This window comes from Natator depressus, chromosome 8, assembly GCF_965152275.1.
Source record: "Natator depressus isolate rNatDep1 chromosome 8, rNatDep2.hap1, whole genome shotgun sequence".
NCBI classification, from domain to species: Eukaryota; Metazoa; Chordata; order Testudines; family Cheloniidae; genus Natator; species Natator depressus.
The window spans coordinates 88,741,402-88,767,191 of NC_134241.1; the positions used below are offsets into that span (position 1 = coordinate 88,741,402).

Here is a 25,790-nt window from a genome sequence, read left to right on the forward strand (position 1 = left end):
TTAACTTTAAGCACACGCTTAAGCATTCTGCTACATTGAATCCACAGTACCTTCTACCATAGGATTTGAAAATTCTTTCCATGCACTAAGTCTTATTCCTATATTATGGATGAAGAAAATTAGGGCAGAGAAAGGTAAAGTGACCCCAATGCCATGCAGAATGTCTGCAACATAGCTGCAAAATGGAACCCAGCCCCTGTGCTTTAGCCTTCCCCTTCTCTTATCTAAACTCTCTGGGAGCTTTGCAGACATTAATTATGTTTCACATCATCCCCGTAAGTTAGTGAAGTAAATTATCTTCATTTCACAGCCTGGAAAATGGTCTCAGAGGTTAAATGATTTGCCCTAGGCCACTTAGTGTGCCAAATGGTAGAGTAGGGATTAGTACACAGCTCTCCTAACATCTGGTCCTGTACCTAATGCACTGTATCACAATGCTTTCCATTACAAAAATGGTTACAAAATGTTTCCTAAAAAGCTGAAAGCATTACAGATAAATAACTCAGAAATAGGATTTTGTTTTAGATAAATGAAAAAATGAAAATGTAAACAACCCCCCACTCCCCGACGATGGTAAAAACTAAGGAAAGATACACTAGTGGCTTAGTGCAAACTCACCTTATCATGTTCATCTATAGAGCTCAGAATGACCTGACCTGCATCTTTGGCAATTTGAAGTTGTGTCTCTGTGACTGAAGCCCCATGGTCCACAATGATAACTATGTGTTTAGATTGGGGTCTAACCGTAGAGACGTAGACAGGCCTGAAATGACACAAACATATTGACATCATGATGACCTCTCAGCGTACAGTTTCCATAGCAGTTTACAACTGAAAAGAAAAAGAAAAAGAAAAAAGGAATAATTGCTTGGCATCATGAAATTTTACATTCGCGAAGAATACCTTGAAAACTTAACCTGATGACAGGTTTCAGAGTAACAGCCGTGTTAGTCTGTATTCGCAAAAAGAAAAGGAGTACCACTGAATGCATTTTCCACTGAATGCATCCGATGAAGTGAGCTGTAGCTCACGAAAGCTTATGCTCAAATAAATTGGTTAGTCTCTAAGGTGCCACAAGTACTCCTTTTCTTTTTGCTCATGATGAATGCTTGATGCAGTTTATCTTGGCCATATGGAGAGATGAGTACAATACTGAATGTTTGCTGGTTACACGACAAGTAAAAATCTGTGCAAGCTGTGTATAATTGCGTTAGCACAGTAGGTTTGGTTTATCACAATGAGAATAAGGCTCCTGCCAGGAAGGGCTTTTCTACCAATGCATTGGAATGTAATGCACATAGGTCATGCTCCACAAGCCCTTCTTATCTGTGCATTTTTAAACTGGATTATCAAAATTTGTCAAAGTCTGCTAAAAGTACTCAGCGTTTTCATGTATATGTTTGCCAACATCAAAATATACTACTTGGTGAAACGTTCAGATATAGTTTGATACCATGAGGTATGTGAGAAAGATTTACCGAAGATCTCTTTTCAGGGACTTAAAGCTGGAAGAAATTAGAAGGATCTTGAATAAGGAAGTCAAAAACAACAGAACCCTTTTTCCCTGTTAGCATAGACCTAAAACTACTTGACTTTAAGCATGAGTTTGGGATCTAATTTTTAGTACATCAAAATCACCCACAGAAGTCCTTTAGAGGAAATGCAGAAGATTTTAGAAAAGGCACAAACTAAGTTTAGCTGGCACAAACTATTTCTTAATTATAGAACAGGTTACAGCTCTACAGTGGTATTAATACTTACCATTTACACACTACTTTTGATCTTCAAAGCACTTAAAGATTAACTAGTTCATCCAACAAACCCTCTCAGGTAAGTACTGGTAAAAAATATTCCTAATTTACTTATGGAGAAATTGAAGCAGAGATTGAATAATTTGCACAAGGTCACAGAGGACGTCTGTGTCAGATCTGAGATTAGAACTCAAGTATTCTTGGCTCTCAATCTTTAGACCACACCCTTCTCAAACCACAGTATGTTCAAACAAGCCCAGCTACTCAGATCATATGATGATGACTATGGGGTAAACACCTACATATTAGATTAGATTGCTCAATATTGACAGATAAGTGAAACACATTTTTCAGTCTCTATGATCATCTCTCTCTTATATGGAAATATTCCTGTATGAACTAATATCTCCTCAGTAAGATTCATTATCCAGCATGATTAGCTAATATACAAGGAGAGAGTCAGGCGACTAGATTTTCTCAAAATACCACCACAAGGTGCCTTTTTATGCTGGCAAGCAAATTACAAACCTTTGTAAGTAGTCCATTACCTCCAATGTTAACCATGCATTTAAAAAAATTGTAACTAGGAAAATTCAGAGGCCTTTCTACAAAAGGGAAGTAGGCCTCAATCCTGCAGTTTCCAGACAGGCAGAACTTCTCATTACAATCAGTGAGGAGGTCCTTCGGAGAAAGGACTGCAAGATCAGGACCAATAACTGCATTACAGCACTTGCAAAGGAGTATACATTTCAAAATGGCTGATGTGAAATTCAACTGTAGGAATGACTTAACATTACAACCTTTCACCAGGTTGATCTATGCATTGGTGCTAAAATTCATATAGTGAAGGGCACTAGAGTCCAGGGAGGAAAAAAACTGTACTCAAGCTACTTTCCAACAGGATTACATCATAAACAGATTATTAGCATGGCTATCTGAATCATCCAACCGCTTATTCCCTAGTTTATTGTTGAATTTCAAGTAAGTTTCCTAGCAGAAAATGAAGAACTGATTTTCTACCATCTTCTGCGTTTCTCTACCATCTACAAAATGTTAGCTGGCTGAGGCATTACTTACAAATGTTTACTGGCTGTTAAGGTTATTAAGCTGAAGCTAGGGAAAGGTGAGTGTGTTGGAGGGTAATCTTATTTTATCCTTCCAAGCAAAATCGCTACTGAAAGTTTGATTTGCTGATTTTTAGAACAACCTAAAGATTCAATTTTCAGAGTGATAGCCGTGTTAGTATGTATCAGCAAAAATAATGAGGAGTCTGTGTGGCACCTTAGAGACTAACAAATTTATTTGGGCATAAGCTTTCGTGGGTTAGAACCCACTTCATCAGATGCATGGAGTGAAAATGCAGGAGCAGGTATAAATACATGAAAGGATGGGGCTTGCTTTACAAACTGTGAGGTCAGTCTAATGAGATAAATCAATTAACAGCAGGATACCAAGGGAGGAAAAAAATAACTTTTGAAGTGGATTCAATGTTCATGAGGATCCTCTAGAAAAGCAGGATGCTGGATTGAAAACAATATTTTGAGAATATAATTTTAGCACTTGTTTCCATCTGAGCACAAAAGAATAAAATCATACCTGCTACGATGTTCGTAACTTCCCTTACACCGGAACTTGTGCGCTGGAAACACAGTAAAAATGCCTTCTTCTGAGCTGAAGTATTGCCATTTAATTCCTGGGTTAGACTTCAGATTGTCAGCAAGAACTACGGAGTGAAAAGGAAAAAAATGAATGGGACTGCAAAGGAAAGTCAAAGGAGACGTGTGCATTTATACATGGCATCTTCAAAATATCTCCTGTTTACATGAATAGTTAGAATATCCAGAGTTATAATACCTAATGCCAACAACAACAGGTAGTAGTATTGGAAGGGAGATAAAACTTCATGTCTCAATCATGTATGATCCTGATTTAACATCTAACATCCAGACTGCTCAGTTTGGTCATGTCCTTAGTGATACTTTAATATTTTTTGTGGAGAACACCACATTTTCCCTAGCCATTGTTTCACTGCCAGGAACTCCACTTCTTAGTATACAATGAATTGATGTAATAGATTGTAACAGCTCCTTTAGCACACCTGGACATTTCCTTAGTACCTGCATTCTCCATACAATTCATAAAGCTGCTCTTTGAGCCATTGTGTCCATGCAGCTTCTCCTGGAAGATGTCACGCGCATACAAAATATCCACTTTTCCCAAGGATGAATCCCCAACCACTCAAATCCTCGTTGAACATTGTCCCCTCCAAATACCCAGAGCACTAGTGCATTATTTTCCTACCTGAGGAATGATGGGAAGAGGGGCCCATAAGACAGCAGAGGAGGAAGGAGGGTAAAGAAAGCTGCACAATCACCAATCCTCCCCACTGCAAACATACTACTTCTGTTTCAAGCAACTACTTGAAAAACCCCCTGCTTTCCCCTCCAGCTCAGAAGAATGTGAGAGCAGCTCATCTGTACATGGCTACAAGAAAGCAGCCTGCAAAAAAAGCTTCACTTTGTTGCTTCGATACACAGCTTGGCCCACTCCCAGGACCACAGGCAGCCTAACACCAGGAAGCCAGCAGGGGAGGAAGGGAGAGAGAACAAAAACACAAACAAAGCGACATTAGTGGGAAGAGGCACCCAGCAATGGGGGAGTTTCCACAAAAATAAAGTGGGAACCACTGAACTGATCTGTAGTATGGAGTGGTGGGGCTCTGAATTAGGAGGCTGTTTTTTAAAGTGATTGCCCAAAAATACACCTGAAACCACTAGCTCTTTTGTAGTCCTTTCACTTGAAAATGGCTGAATACACACACACACACACTTTACAAATAAATCAGCACCACAAAAGTAAAATCCATCCCCTTGCCTAGCAGTACTGGACTGCAAAATATTTACGACTGAGGTTACATACTTCTTGAAATTCAAGTTTGTGATGGAAACAACGATAAGCAAGTTACATGCAAATGTTACTATTGCAAATAATATTTGGGCGGAAAATGTTCAGAGAACCTTAACTCAGGATGATACTGAATCCTACTTGTAATGGATACTATGTGTCTACAGAAAACGGAAGTTAAAAATTAAAGGGAAGATTATTTTTGTAGTTTATACATGAATCCCCCCATGCATTCTGGTCCATTAGAAAAAGTTCCTTTACTTTTCTCAGTGACAGATCATGAGTGTGCTGCACATTCTTTGTATCAAAATAGCCTCAAAAAGTAACTAATAGATGGCCAGTAATGAGGCTATGGCCTGATTTGCTAAAATCATCTGGCTTATATATTTTCATGATCTGATACAAATATATTGTGGAACTTTCAGTAAATACGGTTCCCATCAGTCAGGGCTCAATAATATCTGGACCTGAGAGTGCGCCAAAGAGATTAAAAGGATACAAGAAGCTTTCTCCCAATTACACCACACCCTCATTTGTGCAAGGGATGGACACCAGTGGTGATCCCTGAACCCAAGGACTGCTCCAAGCTTCCAGAAAATGCTTCACTATAGATAGGGCCCTACCAAATCCACGGCCACGAAAAACACGCCATGAACCGTGAAATCTGGTCTTGTGTGTGCTTTTACCCTATACTATACAGATTTCACAGGGGAGACCAGCGTTTCTCAAACTGGGGGTCCTAACCCAAAAGGGAGTTGCAGGGGGGTCACCAGGGGTTATTTTAGAGGGTGTCACGATATTGCCACCCTTACTTCTGTGCTGCTGCCTTCAGACCTGGGCGACCGGAGATTTGCGGCTGCTGATTAAGGGCCCAGCTCCACAGACAGCAGCACAGAAGTAAGGGTGGCAATAATCATACCAGGCCATCCTTACTTTTGCGCTGCTGCTGGCGGCGGCTCTGCCTTCGGAGCTGGGATCCCGGCCAGCAGCCGCCGCTCTCCCGCTGCCCAGCTCTGAAGGCAGAGCCGCCGCCAGCAGCAATGCAGAAGTAAGGGTAGCAGTACCGCCATCCCCCACCCACCCCCACCACACAATAACCTTGCGGCCACCACACAATTCTTTTGGGGTCAGGACCCCTACAATTACAACACTGTAACATTTCAGATTTAAATAGCTGAAATCATGAAATTGACAGTTTTTAAAATCCTATGACCGTGAATTTGACCAAAATGGACTGTGAATTTGGTAGGGCTCTAACTATAGAGAACAGAACCATGGCCCTGTCACCCTGTACCAGTTAGCAAAGCTGGCTGCCTGCCAGGGGAACACAAGCTCTCTGTCAAATGGGGATGCAATGACCACACTGCTGAGCCGCAGTGGCACCAGAACCTCCTACCTTGGGCTATGGCTTTACGTTGTAATTGTGCCCTTTGGCCTTCATGGGCACACAATTTTAATTTAGAAAGTATGTGTCCTTTTCGCACAAAATGATACTGCTTGATTTGGTCGTTGTACCAGGTACTTTTATAGCACTTTTCATCCAAAGCTCTTGCAAACCCCTCTTATGGTAGGTTAACATTATTACACTCATTTTACAGATGGAAAATGAGGACCAAATAAGCAAAGTAACTTGTCCAGGGTCATACAGTGAGTCAGCAATAGAGCATGAAATATAGCTCTTGGGGACAGGATCCCGAAGCCCTACTCCAGTACCTAGAGCATGTTCATTCATTCCCTTAGACTGCACTTGCTTCATTATTAAAATAGGAAGCGCTTCAACAAAGTTTTAATTTATGAAGAGAGACTCAAAAACTTTATGTAGACATTTAATCCTAGAGAAGAAACAGCTGCCGGACACTACAAAAAAGTCAGCACAACAGCTGTATGCCAGTAATTTATACCCAATGACATTAACAAAACAGACATGGCTCAGTGAGAAACACAGATAATCTAGTCTGTCCATGATAAGGTTGATATATATATAGATACAGATATAATCAGGAATGGTTAATATTTGATGCTAAACTAACATTATTTTACAGACATTACAGAAATCCGTATTAAGTACACTAAATTCAAGTCACCAGAATTAGACACTCATATTTGTACCACCTCTGACAGAACACATTAAAACCACGAGTCCTGGTGTCCCAAAGAACCCCACCCTGAGACACAGAAACAGCACTTGGATTTTTTTCCCTCTTACAGTCATATGGAGATTTCCTAGCTGTCATTTAAGGTGCGTACCTCTCCTGTTACCAAAAAAAGACTGACACAAGATGAAGGAAGCAACAGACATGCAACACAACTGCTAGGTTTCTCCTACAGATGACATTAGACAGCTGCACTCCCACTGATCCTGTTAAAGCAAGAGGAAAAAAACACTAACAACTCACAGAAGAGGGAGAACACCAATCCATTAGCATAAGACTCCAATCTGCATTCCATCAGGACAATGACAGGATTCAATTGCACGCAAGCCAAATTGCCTTTTCCACTTGTGACAAACTAAAACCAAACTTTTAATAGCTGAATTACTTTGGCATTTTGCCGAACAGTGTTAACGGGACTGCATCAGCTTTAGATGGATGCATTTTGTAAAAAAAAAAAAAAAAAAGTAGATTTCCTTACTTGTGTTACAAACACCTCCTTTGATTAGAAACTTGAAAGAACTTTGGGAAAAGATCTAATTAACATTTCACCTTTAATAAAGAATTTACTTCTTGCATTTCCCTCAGGATGGATGCTGAAAATAGGCAAGTCAGTTTCATGTTCTGGTTCTCATACATTATCAGGATACTGCAGTATTCGGGATGGAATCAATGCAGGGGAATATTTCAAGCCACACCCAGATGATGTACTTCCAATACCTGAGAGTTAGATTGTTATTTGAAGTACATCCTCAACAGCTTAGCACCTTCTTGGGTTTCCCAGACTGGTTTGTGACTATATGGCTTCTCTCTGTCCAGATCAGTGCATTTATCTTGTATAATTATTGCTGTTTTTGTCCTTTATCATTATGCGTATTTCAGTAGTGCCTAGAAATCCCAAACAATCTCACGGCTCCATTGTGCTTGACACTGTACAAACACACAGTAAAGAGACAATCCTTGATCGGAAGATCTTACAACCTAAATAGAAAAGACAGAAAAAGGACTAAAGGGGATGCAGAGCTGAAGTGACTTGCTCAGAGTATCACAGTACGGTCAGTGGCAGAACTGGAAAGACAACACAGATCTCCTGACTTCTAGTCCAGCGCCCTCTTCACTGCTTCAGACTTCCTCTTTCCTCTTCAAATAATGATTTAACTTTCACACAAGAGAATGAAGCTGAGAATTTTGGCCTCTCTCTCACTCTCTGTGCCTAGCCAGCAACTGAGGTCAGTTGCGATGATCAAAGTGTCTGCCCCAGATGTACAAGTAATCAGCATCTATGGACTTAGCATTCTCAAGTGGAGGGCTCACCACTGTAGAATTCATTTGCCCTAAAAGGTCAAAAAAATGTGCGAATATTGCTAAATTTCCTAAATGTTTTCTGAGGCTGTGGGGTTGGGAATAATTTTTTAGTGTTACTCTTGACATGTCAGTGTAACAACACCGTGATAGCTGCACTATACATATTAAAAAAAAACAAAAAAACAAAAACCCAAAACACTAGTAGTTAGCTCACAGGATGCAAACTGTAGGCAGAAACTTTGTTTAGCCATTGTCAAGATACTTTCCTTGGGATGAGAACGGTTTATGTGGAGTAGAAATCCTGAGTGATCTGAAAAGTTTTTGTGTTGCCAACTTTTGCAATACTATTGAGCGTATCATGATATTTCATGTTTTTCTTTATGCCCCAACTCCTGGAGTCATGTTATTAGGTGTCATTTAAAAAAAAAAAATCCAGAATTTCTAGTCCTCATAGTTGTGGAGAAAAGCTTGAAAAAAATGAACCATAAAGGCTCAAAAAACACAAGGCAAATGGAAAAAAAACCCCAACATTTAATATTTTTAAATTTTCATGATTTTTAAACAAATCGTGATTTGTGGAGACTGACTCACAATTTTTGAACACTTAGGGTTGGTAATGCTGAGTCTGTCTCTTAAACGCCTCGTCATAATAAGATTTCGGATACAGCATTCACACAAACCAGTTTTGTACCCTCTTTCCCCTCCCCAATATTAAAATATTGAAAAATTTACTTTTTTTACATTTTGAAACAAGAGACTCAACATCTCTGAAAATCAGGCCATCAAAGTATGTGCAGGAATATTTTGTAGCAGAGTACTGAACTCCTGTTCGCTATTTTACACTTGCATTTTGTTATTAGTTTCCCTGCCTGGCAGCCAGTTTTGCAAGTCACAAGTACAGGCTGTTGGAGAGAATTGCTCAGCTGCGTTGTTTAGTGGGTGGCAGATGAGAATACTAAAAGACTGCCAGCAAACATTGTAGCTGTTTGCTCTTGGTCCAGGTGTGGAATAACTGACGGAAGATGTCAGAGTGTGTTCTGTACTTTTTGGGCTCTGCACTTAAGCAAAAAGATCACAGTTTATTTGAAGATACTATCGGTTCATGTATGTGCTGTGCCATACATCTGAGCTCTCAAGAAGTTGTGAACACTGGATATTTAAATTCAAATAGCAGCAGTGTAGATTTTGGGATTTAAGCACTTTTCGGTATTGAGCAACCCCCAACTGCAGTATTGTGTCCAGTTCTGGGCACCACACTTTGATAAAGATATGGACAAATTGGAGAAAGTCCAGAGGACAGCAACAAAAATGACTGAAGATATAGAAATGATGACTTATGAGGAAAGTTGAAAAAACTGGGTTTGTTTAGTCTGGAGAAGAGAAGACTGAAGTGGGACATGACAACAGTCTTCAAGTATGTAAAAAGTTGTTATAAAGAGGAGGGTTCTCCTTAATCACTAAGGACAGGATAAGAAGTAATGGGCTTAAACTGCAGCATTGGAGATTTAGGTTAGACATTAGGAAAAACTTCCTAATTGGAACAGAGAACCTAGGGAGGCTGTGGAATGTCCCTCACTGAAGATTTTTAAGAGCAGGTTAGACAAACACCTGTCAGGGATGGTTGAGATCAGTGGTCTCCAACCTTTTTACGCCCAAAATCACTTTTTGAATCTAAGGGCAACTCAGGATCTACCCTGCCCCTTCCCTGAGGCCCCGTCCCTCTCACTCCATTCTCCCCCCTCTGTCGCTCGCTCTCCCCCACTTTCACCAGGCTGGGGAAGGGGGTTGGGGTTCAGGAGCGGGCTCTGGGCTGGGGCCAAGTGGTTCACAGTATGAAAAGGGGCTCTGGGCTGAGCCTGGGGCAGGGGGTTGGGGTGCAGGAGGGGGTCAGGTGTGCAAGCTCTAGGAGGCAGTTTGGGTGCAGGAGGGGGCTCCGGGCTGGGGCAGAGTGTTGGGGTGCAGAAGGGGGTATAGGGTGCTGGGGTGCAGGAGGGGGTACAGGGTGCTGGCTCAGGGAGAGGGGTTAGGGCTGGGGTAGGGGGTCGGGGCACAGGAGGGGGTATGGGGTGCTGGCTCGGGGGGGGGGGGTCAGGGCGCAGAAGGAGGTATGGGGTGCTGGCTCCAAGCAGGGTCTCAGGGATAGGGTTGGAGTGCGGCCTCCCGCCAGGCAGCACTTACCTCAGGTGGCTCCCAGTCGGCGGTGGGCACAGGGGCCAACGCGTCCCTGGGGTGTGGAGGGCAGGAGGCACGTGGCTCCGCATGCAGCCCCTCTCAGCAAGCACTGCCCCCGCAGCTCTCCTGGCCAATGGGAGCTGCGGAGGAGGTGCTTGCAGGCAGGTACAGCACACAGAAGGAGACCCCTGCCCCCAGGGCGGTGTGGGGCCGGGGTAGCTAGGGAATCTGCCTTAGTGGCAGCCACACTGCACTGCCACCAGAGATCACAATCGACCAGTTGGTGACCACTGGTCTAGATGACACTTAGTCCTGCCTCAGTGCAGGGGACTGGACTACATGACATATCGAGGTCCCTTCCAGTCCTACACTTTTATTATTTAACAAAGTGGTCACATCAACAACCCTGACAACTAGATTACTAATCTCTCACTCATATAAAAAGGCTGAATTTCTGAAATTTCACCAAAATAATTTTTTTAAAATGGGTTTTAAAAATATATCTTTGAATGTTACCAGTGAAGAATCTGGGATTTAACCACTCAGTTAAAAGTAACTCAAAGAATATTATTCCATCTATAATATATAAAAAGTTTGCAAAGTTTAAAAAAAAAACTTAATTGCTGCATTAAAGCTAGACTCTATTATTTTGCTAATGAGACATGCTTTAAATTCAGCTCCTCTCTTGATGAAATAAAAATGTTCACTTTCCTAATTAACCGATTGTTCTCAAACCTCCAACTAATTACCAGAATCACTACCATCCTTAACGGCCTCTCTTCTTGCTCTTCCTTTTCAAAACAGTTCTGCTGGTTCATTTCCTTCAGCTAGTGAGTTAGTTTAAGGCGGCCTTCGCCAGAGACTGCCAATTTTATCATAACCCCCTGTTTATTTTTCTATGACCACAGCATACTATCTGCTGTCAGATAAGCAAGGACTACTACAGCTGAAAAAATAAGCTTTATTTCCTTCAGGTGCACTCTTATTTTCAATCTACTAAAGCAGCAAGAAATCCCTGCAGAGTCTTCCTACTTTCTTGTTCCCTGCTACAAAACCAAGCAGATATTCTTTTTAGGTTCTATTCTTCCTCACCCAAACCTTTTAATCTCTAAAATGATTGACTGTACTTTAATATCTCATATTTCCAACAAAGCCAATCTTGGGACAGGTTCTATAAGCACAAGAGCGCGACAAAATGTATCACAAGGTGGACTGCCTGACTGTCTGACTTCTAACTTAAGGCTGCATTTGTCAAACTTCTTTCAGTTCCAGAATTACAAGCTAGCTGGTGCACTCATGAAATAGTGCAGGGCTTTTCGCTATTAATTTTATTTCGTGTGTCTCCAAAGACCTGGCCAAGACAGTGGTCTTTATAGATCTCCCTGCTTTCAGCTCAAGATGCACTTTCTCCTCCCTTTTCCATTTGCAGAGTCTCCAGGACAGTTCTGAAAAGTACATTATCATAATCTCTCTAACATGTAGGATGATATACATACATCCTGTTTAAAATGTACATGCTAGGATAAAGAGACTGAAACCAACCACTCCACCAAATAAAGGCCCATTGTTGGACAGAGGTTGTGGAAGCTGAATGTTCAAGATTTCAAAACTAAGAGTGCAAAAGCTTTTAATTTCCTTAATTCTGCTGTAAATATGAGGGGAAAAAAGTTTAAGAGTACTAAAAAAACAGAGCACTTAAGGATATTCTCTGTCTCTCCCCCTCCAATTACAAATTGCTACCAAGGCATGAAGGACTTTGAGAAGGAGACCTCCATGTGATGGAATTTTGTAAAACTTCAAAGAGAATGCGATAATGATAATACTTAGCACTTATAGACTGCATTTTACATCTTCAAAGCATGGTAGAATCATTAACTAATTAATCTTCAAAGTGCAGCACAAACATTTAGTAAAAAAAAAAATTCCAAAAAAAGATTTAACATGATTAGTCATTATAGAACAGTTAGTTATAATTCTCTTGTTGAGTATTAAATTTGAAAGAGTGCCATAGGCTACATGGGGCACACCCTTCAAAAAAGGATGGTATACTGCATATATACACATGTAGCAGTTCTTTAAAGAGTGACTCTAAATAACAGCATCAAGGAGAACCTTGTTTATTGTTTTTCAATGATTCCAGAGTGAACTTGTTAAGTTTACAATTAAAGAAATGTTCTTTCCACCTGCTAGCCCTGCAAATTTAACCTTGGATTTGAAAGTCAAGTTGTGTCCTGACTCATACATTATCATCATCAGGGATAAAGGATTCTGTGACTGCAACCTAACTAACATTCTACTTATGTTGTTAGCCAGAATTAAATCCAGCTCACTCTTGGGTGGCTCTGTTGGCTTTCCAAGGCTAACTAGTAACAAAACCTTATTCAGTAAGGTTGGCAGACACAATTCCCTAAACATAAATGAACAGGCTTGATGACTAAAAAGATGCCAATTTATAGCGTCACTTCTAAAACTATGTCAGCTCTTTGCGTGAAACTCACCCTGTTGCAGTGGGCACACAAAATCTCTCTCCTCCCCCAACACACTTAAGCAGAGGCACAAAGTGGCTTTGCAGGGCCCTGTACCTTCTCTACAATCTGCAAAAGGAGGTTACAGTAGCTCTAAATAGGCTGAGAAAAATTGTTTGGGGGTAGGGGAGCTGTGCTGGGAAAGGTTCCACAGGAATCATGCTTACTGAGGGGTATAAGGGTATGAAGGGATCAAGTAACATGCTGGCTTTGGGAGTGACGTTCACCTCTAGCGGTAAAGGACCTGTTACTGTCAGTTAAAGAGTTCTACTTTTGTTCAAGTGATAGAGATCTACGATTTGCAGATGAAGGCCCCAGGATCCAGACTTGATTCTTTACATGTGTCCTATCCATCTACTAGAGCTGGTCAAAAACTGCAGCAACTGCCCTCCCCCTCAATGGAAAACTTCTTTATAACCAAAATAAAAAATGTGAAAAAATTTCATTTAGAACACAATTTTTCATTTTTCAACTAAATATTTTTAATTTCATTGCCGGGGGGGGGGGTACCACATCACACTCACCCTCTCACACTTTTTTCTACCAACCTTCCATTTTCCATGTGCAAAAGTATTTTAATTTCTAACCAAAATGAAGGTGTTTTTTTTAAAAAATGTTTCACAGAAATAATGAAATATGTCATGGAAAATGTCAAATGAAATAAATACATTCAATTCTTTTGAAAATTTTCATGAAATATACTTACCTTTTCTCAACTACTTCTACTGCCTACTAATTGAGTCTATTGTCAGGTTATGGATTTTCTAGAGCAGCAGTTGTGTTACAGTCCTGTGGTTTGCCAGGAACCTGTGGTGTGAATTCCAGTTCCCTCCAACCCCTATAAATACCCACCTCTAATCCTAGTTACTGAGGCTGTGTGGCATGGGCCAAAATTAATATTTAAGATTTGAGGTCAAGGGAGAACACAGTAATGTTTAAATTTATATTTTCCACATGGTTTCTACAAACCAGATTATTTAAATTGTGAGATAGCTGTTTAAAAGCAAAACACTAAAGGGGCAGTATAACCTGGCTCACAAATAAATTGATCTGGCTTGGATTTAAAAAAAAGTAGACCCAAACAAGAAAGCACTTTGAACTCCTGCCTGTTGGAAGATGTGATAGGCTCATGAACCCGTTGTGTAACCGAGTGGCAAGTTTGGGGCCCAATCACAAATATGCTGCTGCATCCAGATACAAACTCTGCTTGCTGGGAGTTCCCCAGAATTCAGAAGGAGCAGGGAAAGAAGGCAGAAAAAAAATATCAGAGATCCAGAAGCAACAACACTTGTTTACACTTAAAAGTTAATACACAGGATGTGAATTTAAAGAGAAAAATCTATTCCTGAATTACTCTTTACTCTATGTGTGCATTCTCTTGCTGCCAAATAAGAGTGTCTTATTTTGGCTTACCCCAGTGGTGTCCAAACTTACTACACAGGAGGGACACACAAACCTAAGCACAATCTTGTGTGGGCCAAACAGATTCTACACATTTTAATAAGATTTAAAGTCACCTGTATTGATTTATATTTTAAGTTAATCTTGTTTAGCATGTAGGTAGGTAGGTTTTTTCTACGTACAGTATTGTCTATTTATACACTTGTGTAAACTAAAATGATGTAAACATGACAAAATGCTAATGAATTGGTCCTTAGTATATTGTGTTGTAACAGGCCAAAGGCCTTATGAAATGCTCTGATAGGCCATGTATGGCCTACGGGCTGTAGGCTGGGCACTCCTGGTTTAGCTTAATCCACTTTGAAAGGTATTCTTATTCCAGAATAAGTGTCCCCATACATGGGCTATTTCTGAGTAATTCTATTTGTAGATAAGCCCTTAGTCCTAAATTTATCATTTAAGTAACAGATGCCACAGAACTAGGTCACAGCAGTGGGTGTGGGAAGATCCAAGAGGAGGCAATTCCACAAACTATCAAGAGATAGCAGCTCCTAAACAAGCACCCTAGAATTTCATCCAGGGTTTGAGCTCTCCATCCATACCCTAAACCTCCTACCTAAACTTTCCTACTTTCCTTCAGCAGTACTGTGTGGAAGAGAGATTTGGGGGAAGAGCTGTATCAGCTGTCCAGCTAGGGCACCAGCATCACTCTTGGTGAAATGTGTTGGATAAATTCCCATGTGGAGTGAAGTTCTTTATTCATCCTCAGAATGGGAGGCTGAAGTCCTCTATCCATAAAACAGATGAAGCACACCTAGTAGCAGGGCAAGTTTTCTCACACTGTCCTACCAGATAGTCAACAAGCCTCATTCCAGAAGGAATCTACTCCAGGGATTAAAGTCCATTCAAATCCTTGGCCTCTCTACTGATTCTACCAATGTGGTAGCCAGTGAGCAAGGGACAACTACAGAGGTGGTGATGGTTTCTATGATGCGGATTTTTGTTCCCTGGGAATTACACACAGGTTGATTCATTTCACATAGTCCACCACACAAGCATTTGATAAGGATAAATTAGAACCAGCAACCTACTGATGACTCCAGGTCTCATTTTCAATTGCTTGAATTTTGTTGTTGTTGCAGTTTCTTTTGTTTTTAAAAATTTCTTTCAGGCAGCAGAGAGTTGGCTGCTGCCATTAGTGACAGTACAAAAGGCCTTATACAATATATGTCAAACATTTTAACACCACACAGGGAAGATCTGTGTTCCCATCCAGAAGCAATCCCAATTGTTCTGTTTTCAGAAACAGAAATAGATGGGGCAGCAAATAAAAATTTCTATGCTAAATCTTCTAATTTCAAAACATGGGAAACAAAAAGCTGACTACTTTGGAAATGCTCCAAGCAAATTTGAAAATCTTGAGACAAGCTCTGGAAGACACGTTCTATCAAACTGACAAGAGGCTGGCAGTTCTGCCCAACATGTGCATGTTCTCTCTGGCCAAGTCTTTTTCCCACTGATCCTTAAAAATCTAACTTTCAGGTTCCATTAGGCCTGAACCTAGCAACAACCTTTATTTCTATACTGGTTCCAAACACAACCCATCACACCCCTTTCCCATGCACCTGCCCAAAGTTTCCCCATGCTGTTCTAGTCTCTCCTACTGGCACCCTGTTCCCTGATCAGAACATATGGGCAGAATGAAGAGCTCCCATTAAAGGAAATGCTTTGGGAGCAGCCTAGGTGGGAATCCAGAATATCATATACACTCCAGGTAAAAATGCTGAAGCACCTCTCCAGTGATACAGTACTCTTGATCCTCTCTCCTCTTGCTTTTAACTGTCCATTACTCCTGCACTGCTTGATTTTAGGATGTATGCTCATTAAAGAGTCAGCATTTGTTGGCAAGTAGGGATAAGGTGCTATTTAATTATTTGATCTTGTAACCTGTGTCAGGGGGGCTATAAGCCTTGGATAGGTGTCAGTTTTTTGTTTGGTCATAAATCCAAATTAATTAATTAATTAAGACATTTTAAGGCAATTATGGCTCCAAGTTATTTTTTTCATAAGAGCTTCAACAAAATGTTATACCAACAGGCATTCTTCCAGAAGTAAAATAAATGCTTTCACAGGAATTTGACTTAAACAAACATTCCCTCCATTTCAGAGTTTGCAAGTCAAATATCACAGCACTCTGCTATTGTAGGGGAAAGTCAAATGGACTGGAAACTGACTGAAAAAATATATTAAAAAAAATGTAATTCTCCATAGTAAAAGCAACCAAAAGAATAGGTGAACAGATGTCATAAATAGTGAAAAGTGTATTAGATTTTTAAAATTCTTTCAGTTTTAATAATTTACAGTAAGGACATTTGTTGTAAATATGATTTTAACCTGATACTGCCCCAGATATTTTAACGAACATCAAATTAAAACTTTAATTTAAAACACTAACTAAAACTTTAAAAAAAAAATAAAAACATGCCTTCGGAGCCAAATGTAGCCCATGGACTTCTATCATGTGGTTTGTGACTGCTCACCTTGAATATGGATAGAAGTGTGTGGCCTTCCATTTCAATTATAGCGAAGCAGTGTATGTATGTAGCTGGAAGGGCATACCATGTGTGTTCCTGCAGGGATCAGTTCTGGGTCTGGTTCTGTTCAATGTCTTCATCAATGATTTAGATAATGGCATAGAGAGTACACTTATAAAGTTTGTGAACGATACCAAGCTGGGAGGGGTTGAAAGTGCTTTCAAGGACAGGATTCAAATTAAAAATGATCTGGACAATCTGGAGAAATGGTCTGAAGTAAATAGGATGAAATTCAATAAGGACAAATGCAAAGTACTCCACTTAGGAAGGAACAATCAGTTGCACACATACAAAATGGGAAATGACCACCTAGAAAGTAGTACTGCTGAAAGGGATCTGGGGGTCATAGTGGACCACAAGCTAAATGTGAGTCAACAGTGTAACACTGCTGAAAAAAAAAAAATCAAACATCATTCTGGGATGTATTAGCAGGAGTGTTGTAAGCAAGACACGAGAAGTCATTCTTCCGCTCTACTCTGCGCTGGTTAGGCCTCAACTGGAGTATTGTGTCCAGTTTTGGGTGCCACATTTCAGGGAAGATGTGGATGAACTGGAGAGACTGCAGAGAAGAGCAACAAAAATGATTAAAGGTCTAGAAAACATGACCTATGAGAGAAACTGAAAAAACTGGATTTGTTTAGTCCAGAGAAGAGAAGGCTGAGGGTGGAAATTTCAAGTACATAAAAGGTTGTTACAAGGAGAAAGGATAAAAATTGTTCTCCTTAATCTCTGAGGATAGGACAAGAAGCAATGGGTTTAAATTGCAGCAAGGGAAGTTTAGGCTGGACATCAGGAAAAACTTCCTAGCTGTCAGGGTGGTTAAGCACTGGAATAAATTGCCTAGGCAGGTTGTGGAATCTCCGTCACTGGTGATTTTTAAAAGCAGGTTAGACAAACACCTGCCAGGAATGGTCTAATTAGGGGTTCTCAAACTGGGGGTCGGGACCCCTCAGGGGATCATGAGGTTATTACATGGGGGGGGGTCGTGAGCTGTCAGCCTCCACCCGAAACCCCGCTTGCCTCCAGCATTTATAATGGTGTTAAATATATAAACAAGTGTTTTTAATTTATGAGGGGGGGTGTCACACGCAGCGGCTTGCTATGTGAAAGGGGTCACCAGTACAAAAGTTTGAGAACCATGGGTCTAAATAACACTTAGTCCTGCCATGAGTACAAGGGACTTTAAAAAAATCTTTAAAAAAGGGAAGAAGGAGGATCCTGGGAACTACAGGCCGGTCAGCCTCACCTCAGTCCCTGGAAAAATCATGGAGCAGGTCCTCAAAGAATCAATCCTGAAGCACTTACATGAGAGGAAAGTGATCAGGAACAGTCAGCATGGATTCACCAAGGGAAGGTCATGCCTGACTAATCTAATCGCCTTTTATGATGAGATTACTGGTTCTGTGGATGAAGGGAAAGCAGTGGATGTATTGTTTCTTGACTTTAGCAAAGCTTTTGACACGGTCTCCCACAGTATTCTTGTCAGCAAGTTAAAGAAGTATGGGCTGGATGAATGCACTATAAGGTGGGTAGAAAGCTGGCTAGATTGTCGGGCTCAACGGGTAGTGATAAATGGCTCCATGTCTAGTTGGCAGTCGGTGTCAAGTGGAGTGCCCCAGGGGTCGGTCCTGGGGCCGGTTTTGTTCAATATCTTCATAAATGATCTGGAGGATGGTGTGGATTGCACTCTCAGCAAATTTGCAGATGATACTAAACTGGGAGGAGTGGTAGATACGCTGGAGGGGAGGGATAGGATACAGAAGGACCTAGACAAATTAGAGGATTGGGCCAAAAGAAATCTGATGAGGTTCAATAAGGATAAGTGCAGGGTCCTGCACTTAGGATGGAAGAATCCAATGCACCGCTACAGACTAGGGACCGAATGGCTAGGCAGCAGTTCTGCGGAAAAGGACCTAGGGGTGACAGTGGACGAGAAGCTGGATATGAGTCAACAGTGTGCCCTTGTTGCCAAGAAGGCCAATGGCATTTTGGGATGTATAAGTAGGGGCATAGCCAGCAGATCGAGGGATGTGATCGTTCCCCTCTATTCGACACTGGTGAGGCCTCATCTGGAGTACTGTGTCCAGTTTTGGGCCCCACACTACAAGAAGGATGTGGATAAATTGGAGAGAGTCCAGCGAAGGGCAACAAAAATGATTAGGGGTCTAGAGCACATGACTTATGAGGAGAGGCTGAGGGAGCTGGGCTTGTTTAGTCTGCAGAAGAGAAGAATGAGGGGGGATTTGATAGCTGCTTTCAACTACCTGAAAGGGGGTTCCAAAGAGGATGGCTCTAGACTGTTCTCAATGGTAGCAGATGACAGAACGAGGAGTAATGGTCTCAAGTTGCAATGGGGGAGGTTTAGATTGGATATTAGGAAAAACTTTTTCACTAAGAGGGTGGTGAAACACTGGAATGCGTTACCTAGGGAGGTGGTAGAATCTCCTTCCTTAGAGGTTTTTAAGGTCAGGCTTGACAAAGCCCTGGCTGGGATGATTTAACTGGGAATTGGTCCTGCTTCGAGCAGGGGGTTGGACTAGATGACCTTCTGGGGTCCCTTCCAACCCTGATATTCTATGATTCTATGATTCTATGACTGGACTAGATGACCTCTCAAGGTCTCTTCCAGTCCTATGATTCTATGTTGGGACATCTCGCCTCTCCAGGCCAACATCTGGGTTGAAGGTGAGGATGCCTGAAATAGTGCTGTTTAAACAATTAAGTATGGCCTTCAGACTCCTAGCAAGTTGAAAATCTTGAGTGGGAAAGTTTTAGCATCCCTACCCCAGTCAATCAAAAGGGGAAGTGGTGAGTGCCCAGAGAAGAGGGAAGGAAAAACAAGATGAATGTTGCCGCCAATCCTAAATTTCACAGCATTTATGACCACAGAAATGAATCACCTAGAGACCACTTGGAGCTTTAAAGAGGTACACAGCCAGAAGTTCTAGAGTCAAATTTGTACTTCCCTTATCAAATTTGTTGCAAGATCTCCAAATTCTAAGTCACTACAGAGGACTGGGATAGGGAGAAAACCCCACTGGTGAGAGGTTAAAAACACCTTCTTCTTCTTATAGAACCCACAAGAATCAAGGCTGTGTGCATTTCCTGCTGGTCCGGCATCAGAAGTTAAATAAAAACCACGCTAAATGGAAGTCTATAGTTAAAATACAGTAGTTTTAAAAGTTACAACCCAAAGCCATCAATGGAGGCAAAAAAATAGCGACTTTTAAAAAAAAATTAAAACCCATTTATTTCAAATTCTACAGGATATTAAAAAGAAAACCTGGGGCATAGGACCAAAGGCTGAATGCTCTCGGGGTAAGTCAGACACCTTAGACTGTAAGCACATTTCCAGTTTTAAAGTGTATCAAGCAAATGGGTCAACTCTCAAGATAGAAACTCCATGACAAGTCAAAGAAAGGAAATATTTTAAGATGTCCTTGTACTTTTGCATATCATTGCAAAAGCAGCTGCATATTATCTGAACTCAGCTAAGAAGATCAGAGAGGCACCTCAGTTTGGCACCATCAACACCTGACACTACTGATGCCATAGCAGACAGGGCTAGGAAGGAAAGCAACTTTGGGAACAGGCGAGATGAATAGGCACAAAAATCACAACGCATTATACGTGGTGTGCTGGAATAAGTCTTCATGACATTTTTATATTTAAAAAGTACTTAGACTAAGGGCATTACTTTAGGTATCATCTTTCAATCAGGAAATCTCAAATTAGGAGCTGCATGCCAGTTTTAGAGAGAAATAAAAGCATGTTGCTATAGCGCACTATGCTAATCCTCTGTACCAACAGAATGTTAAACTCTAATGGAAAAAAAAAAAGAACAAAACCAAATAAATATATTTGTATTACTTACCAGAGTTTAAATCACGTCCAGGATTGAAGGCTTTGCTATTAACTGTGGTAGACAATCTATCACAGCTAATAGTTCTAGAAACATTGGTGTTAAAATTCCCATCAAACCTGAAATGACAAACAACAAGATTAGCAAAGCAAAAGCTGACTTTGTAAAAATGTCTAGCCAAGGATTTATAGAAAAATTATCAGTTCGTAAACAGCAACTGGAGTTCCATTTGCATTTTTAATGGCACAGGCAAAGGAATTTTCCTAAGCACAAAGTGGGTGAGTTAAAACTCGCCACTTACAGGGCATATCCTACTCACTAATGCAATGTGCTGCATATTTTCATTTTATCCCTTGTGACACGTAAGCAATCATGAAATTAGAGTTGTAAAAGGCTATGTTAATCTGCAGGCCAGTGCTGGTTTGTTCCCTGGCAGAATATTTGAGTTTTGTCCAGTCCAGTTGTAAGAGACCCTAAGGCGGGGTGGCCAACCTGTGGCTCTGGAGCCACCTGAGGCTCTTCAGAAGTTAATATGCGGCTCCTTGTATAGGCACCAACTCTAGGCCTGGAGCTAGAGGTGCCAACTTTCCAATGTGCTGGGGGGTGCTCACTGCTTAACCCCTGGCTCTGCCATAGGCCCTGCCCCCACTCCACCCTTTCCTGTGCCCTCCCCTAAGCCTGCCATGCCCTTGCTCCTTCCTCTCCCCTCCCCCCCCCCCCCCTCGCCTCCTGCACGCCACGAAACAGCTGATTGGGAGGTGCGGGGAGGGCGGGGGAGGCATTGAGTGACGGGGCTGCTGGTGGGTGGGAGATGCTGGGAGCAGGTGGTGGGAGCTGCTGGGAGGCTGCTGACATATTACTGTGGCTCTTTGGCAATGTACACTGGTAAATTCTGGCTCCTTCTCAGGCTCAGGTTGGCCACCCGTACCTTAAGTGGTGAAGATCCAGCTTGGGAGAGCACATCATTAGGAATGTTTTCCAGCTATTCAGCCTATGTTTTTCTTCTCTTGGTTTCATTCCATTGCTCTTAATTATACACCCTTTTACTAGCCTGAACATTTCCTCTTCCCTGACTTGCATTCACGGTTTTCAAACACTGTACTTGTACATGGCTACATCTCTCACCATTACATTTTGGTCTTTGGAAGTCTCTATATAAGGCAGTTACAAGCCTACTTTCTGTAGTAAAGAATGGGGACTTCCAGTGTAATTAGAAAAGCTGCCTGCAGTATATTTTATTACATTTTTATTTTACGTTTTCCATATTTACCAGGCGAAATAATTTAGAAATGGTAATTGAACTTCATTTTAGATACAAAAATATAAATCAAACCCATATAAAACTCCGCAATGACTTTAATGAAGTCAAGAAATTCTCCATTTTGGTCTCTTTTTTTAAAATGTCACATGTCAAGGCTGAATCCCCACTCTGCCACTCTGAGTGCAGAAGTGGGGGCCCGCAAGGATTTTAAAAATGAATACTTGCAACTCCAGGCTTGTATTACACTCCCAAGGTTACAGCTTTTCTCTGACCTTGGCTTGGTAAACACTGCCACCATCCAAATGCAAAAAAACCCCTTTGAACCCAGGAAGGAGCATTTGGGAATTCCTCCCTGTGGGGTACCCTCAAGCCCTTTCACCCCCCACCCCCCTTCCGGGGAAGAGCTGAGAAAGAAAACAAAGGAAATTAGATGTGGCTACCAACTAATCAAACGACATGTACAAACCTCTTAGGACACCAAAAATCCAATCCTGTTCTTAAAAAAGGTAAATTTTAGTAAAAACAAAAAGAAAGAAAAGACATCTGGAACTTAGGCTCTTGTTAGATTTTAAAAGAGCAATTCAAAAATCAAGCACCCAAAACAGCTTTTTGTGGGGTTCAGCTTAAAGGTTACAAGCAAACAAAACCATCTGGGGTTAGCACAGAGGAGTCCACAAGTGAATAAGAAATAAAACGCGTCTTTTTAGACATTCCCTAATTTTACTTACATATCTGAGGCTCCAGATAAGTAGGTTAGAGGTATGAATTGGTAATCTATAATCATACCTGGTTTAAAGCTGGTTACAGCATTACTGCTCCGTGTCCCTGCAGCCCAGAGAACAACAGACAAAAGGGAAAGTTTCTTTCCCAATTTTAAAAAGTTCTACCTTCCCATTGACTCTTTTGGCCAGGTGCCCACTCCTTTTCTTTTACCTGCGGGCTTGTTAACCCTTTACTGGTTAAAAAAAAAAAAAAAAAAAGCAGAGAACAGACCAAGAGGGATTTTACAGCTAATTGGCTGGCTGGGTGTCCATCAAAGGGAGCTACTCCCCCCCCCACCTCTTCATGTATCACACCACATAACAATAAATGTGCTTCCTATTTAAAGTACTTAGATAGTAGCAGCATTTATAAGCCTTTATTTTATTAGAATTACAAATCAAAATCTGATCAAAGGGAACCTTGTCATCAGCTTTGATAAAAATAACAGACGTGATGCATCAGTGTACCTTATTTGCTACGGCTTAAGCCCAGATTTTTAAAGATATTTAGGCTTTGCTGCACTCATAACACCTAACTAATTTAGGAGCCTAAATCTCATTTTCAAAAGGCCCTTAGACACTTAGGAGTCTAAACTCCATCAAATGTCGATGGGATTTAGGGCACGTCTACACTACAGGTGCTCCTGTGGCGCAGCTACAGCGCTGTAGACACTTCTGACATCAACAGAAGGGATTCTTATGTCAATGTAGGTTATCCATCGCCCCAAGAGGCAGGAGTTAGGTCAGTTGAAGAAATCTTCCATAGATGTAGCCACATCTACACCAGGGATTAGGTTGGTATAACTGTGACACTCAGGAGTGTGAATTTTTCGCACCTCCCGAGTGATATAGCTAGGTCAATCTAAATTGTAAGCATAGATCAGGGCTCAGACTCCTAAGTGCCTAAATCCCTTTTGACAAGGAGATTTAGTCCCCTCAGTTCGGTGTTGTGATGCTAAATACCTTAAAAACAACGCTGAGCACTTTGGTAGGATTTGACACCCAGTCGTATTATTAAGGAACCTCATCAATTACCCACTTCCTGTCAAAAATACTCTGCCACTAATCTATACCTAGGAAATCATAATGCATTCCCCTCCACACTGAGTCTGCATGAGGTGAGGTTCTGAAAGAACCTTGACTTTTTTTTTTTTTTTTTTTTTTTAAAAAGAAGTTGGTGGAAAGCAAGTTTAGGAAAGAAATTGGTGAAGGAAAGTTCTTCAAGACTATCAAATTTCCAGTCTTATAGTTTTAGTTAAAAATGCTAATTGTAGAAAATACTTTGGTAACATTAAATCAGTAAAAATACTGGCCAGGCGTGTATTTATACAATATCCACCTCACCACACTCTCATTCATTTACTTGGACCCACATTCAGTAAAGGATTTAAACCTCATTGTCTTCAGTAGTGACGGGATTACTCAGTTGCTTAAAGTCAAGCACACACACAAGTGCTTTGCTCTATCAGGGACTAAAATAGTTAGAGGTGAAGCTGCTGGTCATCCTTCCACCACCACCACCACCACCACCACAAAAAAAAAAAAAAAAATCATCAACACAGATTTTCTTTTAAAAATAATATTTTTTAACTGACAAGCAAGTGGTCAAAAATTCAAAATTCAGAAAAAATTCTGATCAGCTCTACAAAGAAGCACACACACTAACCTGGAGCTTGATAAGATGAGCAGTTCTACTTTAGCCACATTAGAAACTAAAACAGTAAATAAGCTCTTAGGGATAAAGACTGTCTGCACTGTGCTTGTACAACTCTTACCACGGCTGTGGCTCCTAGGCACTATCACAATGCAAATAATAAACAAACTTCCCAGTGAGCTCAGTTAGAGAAACAAGTAAAGAGAAAATAAGAATGAGATATAGAGGAAGCATAATTAGAGGTTGCACACTTTGTTGCTCGTGTAGGCAGAGCTGTGTGTTATCCAACATTTGAAGTGCATAATGCAAGCCTGGGTGTGGGAGCTGGTCAGAACGGGGACAGTGCTGGACGTAGTGGGGGCAGAAAAGGGCCAGCTGTGGGAAGGGGCATGACTGATATATAATTTACAAAGTGTGTTACCTGCTGGTAAACTTCTGCCCGCGATATGTGTAGGCAGCAACAGAGGGTGCCAGAGAGCTTCCTCTGCCTGACGTGCCAAATGGGCAGGCGGTAGGCCTAATTCTAGTAGAAATCAGTATTTTCCAGTTTTCACCAAAAACCAGTAGGATCTGCCCACCGATACCTAGACCGTTCCCTGGAATTTTGAAATTGATTGGATGTGGTTTTCAAAAATTACTGTGTTACAGACAGACAAGTTGAGAGCAGGGCCTCGTGTGGCTCCAACACCACAGCATTATCTCACATTTTGGGAGTGCTATTCATGGCTCCATCCTCCATATTTGAGGATGAGTTGAGGTTTGCACTTAAAATAGGGATTCAACCACTTTTTAATGTAGCGTGTTTCTGAGTTACAATTCATTTTTTAAAAATCTTGTAAGAAAATGTAGCACTTGCATTAAACATTTATTGATCTTAGTGATTAAGAATATGGATCTTAATAAAGGAATAGCACAAAGTCTAATTTTACATGTACTTAGAATTCATTGGAATCTCATGCAATGGGTGCAGTGGAAGAAATAAGATGGCATTTAAACTTAAGTATTCATGATTGTTATTTCTACCATGCCCTGTGGTGACACCATGATGTAAAATGGTCTTAAAAAATATCAAACGTGTCTCTAAAAATCAGTTTAATCTAAGCCTTCACCACAAACGCTACAATGCCTTAATCATAATATATGGTTATTGAAGGTATCACTAAAGGGCAGAGTTATGGCTCTTTGGGTGCCTTAACTGTGTAATTTCATACCATAACATGTTTGGACTTCTTATAAATTTAACATTAATTTTTATTATAATGCTTGTTTTTGGACAATTAACACCCCCTGGTTTTTCTCCTAAAATAATTTATATGAAATATTAACCCTAGTTCCATCTTAATGCAGTATTTTTGTCTGGGAAGATATATAGGGCCTAATTTTTTGCACCCTAAAGATCCCTAAGCACTTTATATACTTATATATAAATTTTATAATGCATACTACACAT

General features: G+C 40.9%; 1 protein-coding gene across 1 annotated transcript in view; it reads right to left on the reverse strand.

The window, feature by feature from the left end:
* The window catches only part of CACHD1 (cache domain containing 1), a 189,269-nt gene that overhangs the window by 53,810 nt on the left and 109,669 nt on the right, over positions 1–25,790 (reverse strand). The window contains exons 4-6 of the mRNA XM_074961589.1: positions 20,677–20,783; positions 3,348–3,474; positions 619–763 (exon numbers count right to left, since the gene is read on the reverse strand). Coding sequence (XP_074817690.1) covers positions 619–763; positions 3,348–3,474; positions 20,677–20,783 — 379 coding nt within the window. The remainder of the gene's footprint in view (positions 1–618; positions 764–3,347; positions 3,475–20,676; positions 20,784–25,790) is intronic.